Genomic DNA, 8,102 nt, shown 5'->3' on the forward strand with positions numbered 1-8,102 from the left:
TATATATATATATATATATACTCTATTTAACTGACTTGCTGGGTTAAATAAAGGTTAATGACATTGCCAGTTAGCAATGTTTCATTTGAATGGTCTGTTACACAGTAAGTGCCGTCTGCTGAAGCCCCATCAGATTTCCTTCCTGTAAATTATTTCACATCCATCAAATCACTCCAGACTCCTGTCTCGATATGCGCCTACTTTCCTCCCTTACACCAGTTTGTGTGTTTACCCACCCACTGCATGTATGCCACATTCACAAAATAATGTTTCTGAAGTGAGGTGTTAGCAGTCGTACCATAGTACCACTAGCCACTGACTGAATGCATTACAGAGTCTCATAAACTCTCCGATCCTCCCTCTTCGTGAGCTGCATGCCTCTGTCTGTCAGACGCAATGTAATCCCACCTGCCTCTGTGTTCCCGTCAGGACGCTGAGGAGCAATCAGATCAGCTGTGTGGATAACGCCACCTTCACCGGCCTGAGCTCCGTTCGCCTGCTTTCCCTCTACGACAACCGGATCTCCACTATCGCCCCGGGAGCTTTCAACACCCTGCATTCCCTCTCCACCATGTGAGTCCTCCACCCTCTCACACACACACACATTACCCTCTGTGTCATGGGTTCACACGATCAGTTATGCATCCATAATCAACTGGAATTCTTTAGTGCAAAACAAAATAAAAAATTGAAAGAATTAGGCATTTTAAAGCACAACTATCTCTGGTGCCTAATAAAACTATTTGTTGAAGTTCCTGTCTCTGTACCAAACCCACAAATTAGTTAGTTGAAAAATTTGCAAAGACGCAGGAAGTCAAACACAGTCTATCGGGTCACGCACCACCACCAATCAAGCGCCTATTATATCTTCATATGCAAAGCGGATGAGGATGTGGTTCGAGCAAAGAATTCTTATTGTTTGCAGATGTTTTTTCTAAATTATGAGGTTATGTTTTCTTGTCTTGGTTGTTCTTGAACCTCAGATGAGAAAATGTTGGCTTGCCCCGTGGGGCAGGGTGAATTATTAAAAAATGGCTAAAAGGGAAAATTGCTCTGCTGTCTGAAAATGGACTCAAAATTTTGTCGATGATGATGTCCATACAAAGGCAGATGTACTGAATTCATTCTTCTGCCATTTCGTTTTTGCTTTTGATTGTATGCTGTAAAAAAAAATGGGGAACAGCTGGAGAAAATGATGTGTGGCGCATTTTTAATGCAGATTAATATCTGCATAGCTTTTTGTGGGGGAGGTAAACAAAGAACTGATCAACAAACAAATGAACTCTAGTGTGTCACAGCCCTGAGGGAATGACAAGAAAGAGAAAGATCAACGGAGAAAACTGAAAGAGATCTCACAGATGTTCATAGATAAACAGATGCTAAGCATTCAAAATAACTTTTGGTGGAATCATAATTTAGAAAAAAAATGGAAATGATGACTGCCAACACAGCGAGCCTCTGTAACCATTTGAATTATCATATCAGGCTGTATTCCTGGCACACATCTCAACGTGCAGCAATACACATGGTTCTCTTTTTCATTCGGTGAAAGCGCTCTACTAGCCGAAATATGTGAGCAGATTCTGAGCAGAGAGACTCTCAGATTGTTCTGGTTTGCATGGGATGTCATTCCTTCCATTCTGACCATCTAATCAAGTTTAGCATGCATAAACAACTGGAATAATTTACACAATGAGGTCATCTAATCAGTAACATATATTTTCCTTTTTTTATCAAGGCATAAACCAGGCATAAACTTCCTTGACAACCTTTTTCTAGCTTAGCACGATAGGACGGCTTATGTTATTTTTATTTTTGTTTTGTTGTGTTTTACTTGGTTTTTTGTGTTGTCTTTTTTTTTTTTTTTTTTGCTTTGTTTTGTCATGTTTGCTTTGCTTGGCTTTACTTTGCTGTGCTTTGTTTTATATTTGTTTTGTTTGTGTTGCTCTTCCATTCTTAATAAAAACATACATATTTATTTTTTATTTAAATAAAATATTGTATTCTAAAATATTCTTAAATATTCTCTTCTATATTCACTTTTTTATTATTTTTATAATTTCATAAATTAATCAATCCAATTATTTTAAAATATTATATTATATTATTAATTTCATAAGTTAATGTAACTATTTTTGTATGTGTGTGTGTGTATATACAGTATATATGTATATATACTGCATATATATATATATATATATATATGAGCAAAAAATGCTAAGCATATATATATATATATATTGTTTATATAAACATATATTTTGTAAATGTTTACATTTTAAAAATTTTATTTTTAAATATTATTTTCTCTAATAGAATAAATTATTCTTAAATATTATCTTCTATATTCAGTTTTTTAACTTTAAATACCCTATTTTTTTCTAAATATTCTTTCTTTATATATAATTTATGTATAATAAATAAATAAATGCACTTCCCACTAGGTCATGGATTGAACAAGGTTTTTTTTTTTTTTTAAATACAGTTGAGACCTCCATGTAGAATGTATGATATACTTCTTTTCAGCTAAGTAAACATTAAGAACATATATTGTATATTAAATATATTGTATGGAATCTGCAAAACACATTCAATTATTTTTTCCTTCTTATGCCATAAGCCAACTTTTCCAATCAATCTGTTGTGCTTTTTCTTTCAGACTCGTTCTTTTCATTCTCTCTCTTTTTTGCCAGCTCTCTAATTACCCAGCGGCTGACACAGCCATGTCCATCTCAGCATAGGGCAGCTAAAAATATCCAGAGAGAGAGAGAGAGAGAGAGAGAGAGAGAGCAAGGCCTCCCCGGCTATTCTCTTCCCACAGTAGTATAGCAGGCATGTTGGGCATACTTCCCTCCTGTTTCTCTCTCACTCCATCATTCATCCCTCCACCTCTGCCCAAATTAGAGCGGAGCGGGAGTGTGTTTCCGGTAGGAGAGTTTGGAGTGAGCAGTCAGGACAGAGGTTACTTTTAAGTGCTCGCATTTGTGATTATCACAGTAAAAATAGCCACGTGTTTTGTCAGTTATGTCCCATTTATTAAATTTAGCAGCATAAATATTCTCTCATGTCTAGTGTGCAATATCATTCTCAAAGGAAACGTCTGCCTGGCTTGTTCTCTCTCAGTCGGGGTTTCTTTGATTTTGAAGTGTGTACAGAAAGCGATGTAGGAATAATTAAAGGCAAACACATTGCAGGGTAGTGTTAACATGAGCACATCCCCTTAAGCTGCGAAGCATCTATTGGCGAAGCAGCGGAAGGTCAGCACACTCGATTAATTTATCCCGCAGGCTGTAGCACAGCAGATACTCTATGAAAGAGTTCCTCTGTGCCTGTACTAGCGCTGCTGTGGGTTTCAGTAATGCATCCCGTCTGAGTGGGCCGTCAGCCGGCTCCCTGGTGGGCCTTCTACAGTCATTGCTGGTGACGCTTTTAACTCAAGGCTACAATTTTTTGATTTAGGTCTGTGTGCCACCACCTGAACTTTCAGAACTCGGTGAGGACGCATGAAAAATGGGCCAATAAGTTGATTCTGAAGCCTCTACCCCAGCGGTCCCTGTAGCCATTGGTTGATGGATCGTTCTCTACCCAAACGTGATGAAAATGTGTCTGTGTCTTATTCGTGAGCCCTCGTTTTAGTTTGGTTTTTTTTGTCATAGAATTTTTATTGCAAAATTGCACTTTTACATTTTATAACGTTCACATCCTACCCAACCCAATGATCCAAAACTAAAACAGAATGACATATGAAAAAGGTTCAACTACATAATAAATAAATAAATAAATAAAAGAGAAAAGAAAAGAAAAAATAATAAATTAAAATATAATAATAATAATAATAATAATAACACAAAACTACTCCTCAAAGTAGTAAAGGAGAAAAAGAATTATACCTCCCCTCAATCTACCTCCAGAATACGTATATCATTAAAGTAAGTAATAAATTGTTGCCATTTTTCAAAATAGCATTCCCCCCCGTCTCTGATATTAAACTTGACTTTTTCAAGTTTTAAAAGAAGATTAAATCTTTAAGCCACACTTAAAGAGGGAGGAGGTCCAAGATAACAGTATTCTGCGCCGAGCAAGCAATGATGCAAATGCCGCGGCACTACCTTGTTTATGGTTCAGAGGATAACACTGAGATGGAACACCAAAAATGGCAATTAAAGGGTAAATGTCTTATTTGATTTTAAGAACTTCGGAGACAATTTTAAGAAAGAGTTCCAAAAATTCATGCAAACATATGGCTGAGGCATTTTTCACATATGTCGGGAACGTTAGGATATATTTTTGATAGTTAAGTCTTAAAAAGATGAGCTCTATGGACCTCGTATTAGTTTTTAAAGCAGCTTACGTGTGCTGTGGCTGTTTTATAACAATGTAATAACACAGCAAAAGTTGCTATCAAACGCTGTCAGCATTGCAGGTCGCATCGCAGTCACAATATGTAATTGTATTGCTATTTAAATGCAAATTCATTTCTCCTGCTGGGTTAAATGGGCTGGAGTTGAATCGTTTATGTGGTAATTTAACCCTGCTGATTGCTTTCCGTTGTAATTATATAGTAATGGGGTTTGTGTTTTCTTTCTGTTTGTGTACAGTAACCTGCTGTCTAATCCCTACGTGTGTGACTGTCACTTAGCCTGGCTGGGACTGTGGCTTAAGAAGACCAGGGTGGTTAGTGGCAACCCACGCTGCCAGAAACCTGCCTTCCTGAAGGAGATCCCCATACAAGATGTAGCCATGCCTGATTTCTCCTGTGACGGTATAACTCAATTTTGGCCACTTGCACAATATCTGCTGCTTGCCCTGTTGATGGATCAGTAACTCAGCAAGTGCCTGTATCAAAGAATGCATTTTGAGAAATAAATCAGTCGTGCATCACAGTGGTTTTACCACAGTAAAGGAACAAGCACCTTGTTAGCCTGACCACCTTAACTTTGGTGCAATCACTGTAACCGGGTTTCAAAATTAACTTTTACCACAAAAGCCAATGGTTGGTGAGTGATTTATTGTCATTAATAGTTTATATGATATACTTTTATTATAAAAATGTGATGATATATAATAAAATTATATTATGTTTATGATATAATTATCATAAATATTGCTTACTGGGCATTAAACTGTATATTACTATCAAATAAAAATATAATAAATAAAGAATAAATAAAATAAAAAGTAAATGAATTTCATTAATATATTATTAGGCGTTATAGTGACTATTGTTATTAATAATAATAAAAATAATAAAAAATAAATTAGGGACATATATATATATATAAATATTTACACTCTGTATAAATGGAGTTACCCTTTAACTGTTATATTGTACATTTACCGTTTTAAATATATACATTCACATATATATATATATACAGTATATATATATATATATATAATTTTTTTATGCCATTTTCTATACTCCCATGTCTCCATCTATACAATTTTGTAAATAATTAATTTATAAAATAATAATGATAAAATAATTTAGGGCCATATTTATATACAGTATATATTTACACATTGTATATATGGCGTTAATTATCCTGTAAATGTTATATTGTACGTATATACAGGTTTATCACCTCTTTCACAACAACTTTGAACATCGTTCATGCAACAAGAACTGTATATATATATATATATATATATATATATACTTTTTACGTTTATCTATATACTGTATATATAGAAGGATAGATAGATAGATAGATAGATAGATAGATAGATAGATAGATAGATAGATAGATAGATAGATAGATAGATAGATAGATAGACAGTAAATGCAAATATACCAGTCTATACTTCCATGTCTCCATACAATGTTAATTCTCTTTCATACTCTTCAACTCCTTTATGTCCACACTGGCCTGTTTATATACACTTTTTTAAGCAGTTCCTCATGAACCAGAGGCGCACTGTCAGGACGCTGAACAAGGGTTTGCAGACCTCAGCTAGTATTTGCCTTGTAACCTGTGCCATCCACACCACATCCATCTCCAGTTCCCATGAAATCACGCTGCTTAGTTCAGGCCGCTGCATCGCCTCCTTCCAGACCGAGGCTTTCTCTCCACTCCTTCTCCTCGGATTTCCCACACCTTCATCCCCCTCTCCCTGCTTCCCAGCGTCAGGGTAAATCACACCCGGCCAGCTTCCCACAAGGCCGTACTGAGAGGGCAGCAAAAGGACAAATTCAACGCTAAGCGTGGAGGCCTCAGCATTATCTGGTTTTTAGGGAAGAACTGGTGTCCATAAAGACAGCGGGAAAACAGAACCTCTCGAGACTGACAAAGTTTAACGGAGAAAAAGAAAGTGCGGTTTGGCTTCTGTCTGGCCGGGGTCCTGTGTTTCAGAAGACCTCCCTGTCAAAGCCCGGGGTGTTTTGGGTAGAAACAGCTCTTTTGCTGGTTCGGGGAATATCGTGTTAAGAGAGCTGCTCAGCTGTAGACGGTCGAAGCACTTTGAAATAAAGAGGTTGAAAGTGAGAGAAATCGCCCTGGCTCGAGGTCCATTAGTTAGAAGAAGCTGTCTGTCAGGGCTCATGTGTTGTTATTCTGTTCGTTTCGGCTCCAAACAACTCACCACCACAACATCCAGCTATTTCGGTGCTCTGCAATTACAGTTAGAGTAACAAAGTCAAGCTAAATTGATTTACGGGAAGATATTTTTGGTCGTTTGATGGAGTCCAGTCATTGTAAAACTAGCCCACAGCCCCTTTGGCTTTTCTGCGTTTGCAGGCACGTCCAGATCCGGCGTTCTCCTTCCAGACTCGGTCTGCGTGTTATTGTTGGAGCATATCTCAGTCTCCATTACCTCCCATTAATGGCTTAATTCGCTGTTTCTTTTTAATCTGCAGGGTAATTCAGCCTTTTACAGATAGCGTCATACAGAGCTTGGATGAAAGCAGCTCGGGAGGAGGCTACAAGTATTGCTTGCAGGAAATGTGGAGCGAGCAAGGCCAAAAGCAATATTTAGCTGCTGATTTTAAACTCCTGTGCACTGTATCAGTTCGCAAGCGTGCGCTGTAATATTGATACCCGTGTTTGGAGAATGGGCTATTTTCAATGCAATTCGGTGCACGCAGCACCTGTGCTCTTTCTTCCGTTATCTCTCTCTTTTTCTCTGTCCTCCATTACTTCCTTTTAAAGAATTGATGAGTTTCTATATTAGATCTGTTAGCAACACATATTACATTTTTCTCTTGCATGATGTAAAGGAGCATAAAATATGCATGTGTTTCTCTCTCAGGTGCGGAAGAGAATGTCTGTCTGCCGTCGGCCCCTCGCTGTCCCGATTCCTGCACATGCTCAGACGCGGTGGTGCGCTGTAGTAACCGCGGGCTGCGTTCGCTGCCTAAGGGTATCCCTAAAGATACAACTGAACTGTGAGTTTCTCCTTCCAGCTCCCTTTATTTGTCTTTCTTCCTATCACGTTTTCATCTTTTTCATTTTAGAATAGACAGTTTATTTCCACAAAAGACAGGATTTTGTTTCTGTAAGGGTTGGCACAGTGTCACATCCAGGTTTTGTTTTCTACTTGGCCAGTTTAGTTAAAATAAGCAAAAAATAATTTAATTCATTTGACCATTGATCCAAGTGACCTTCGGGATGCAGATGTAGATTTGATTCAGTGTCGGACAGACTGATTGATTAACTGATTGGGAATGACAAAGCTCTAACAGAAACCGCACGATTTAATTTAAACAAAATATGAACAAAAAATTTGAATACAGCAATGCTATACATTTGTACAACAAGACTGGAACAATGCGTTCACAGTAATTTTTTGTTGTTGTTGTTGTTGTTGAGAAAATTCATTTTCTTTCAAACAAGAACTAGCCGTCATGATATTTTCACTAAACATTTCGTTATTTGGCCAAAATAATTAATGGTAGCTATATTATTGCAATATCTAAAGAAATTAAGACAAAAAAACATTAAAAAACATCTATCTATCTATCTATCTATCATCCATCCATCCACCCACCCACCCATCCATCCATCATCTATCCATCCATCCATCCACCCACCCACCCACCCATCCATCCATCCATCCATCCATCCATCCATCTATCTATCTATCTATCTATCTATCTATCTATC

At 37.3% G+C, this 8,102-nt stretch overlaps 1 protein-coding gene across 1 annotated transcript in view; it reads left to right on the forward strand.

The window, feature by feature from the left end:
- slit3 (slit homolog 3 (Drosophila)) overlaps positions 1-8,102 on the forward strand; it is a 191,586-nt gene that overhangs the window by 147,712 nt on the left and 35,772 nt on the right. The window contains exons 18-20 of the mRNA XM_016289665.1: positions 430-573; positions 4,599-4,762; positions 7,249-7,384. Of these exons, the coding sequence (XP_016145151.1) occupies positions 430-573; positions 4,599-4,762; positions 7,249-7,384 (444 nt within the window). The remainder of the gene's footprint in view (positions 1-429; positions 574-4,598; positions 4,763-7,248; positions 7,385-8,102) is intronic.

Source organism: Sinocyclocheilus grahami, unplaced genomic scaffold (genome assembly GCF_001515645.1).
Source record: "Sinocyclocheilus grahami isolate Dianchi unplaced genomic scaffold, SAMN03320097.WGS_v1.1 scaffold250.1, whole genome shotgun sequence".
Lineage (NCBI taxonomy): Eukaryota > Metazoa > Chordata > Actinopteri > Cypriniformes > Cyprinidae > Sinocyclocheilus > Sinocyclocheilus grahami.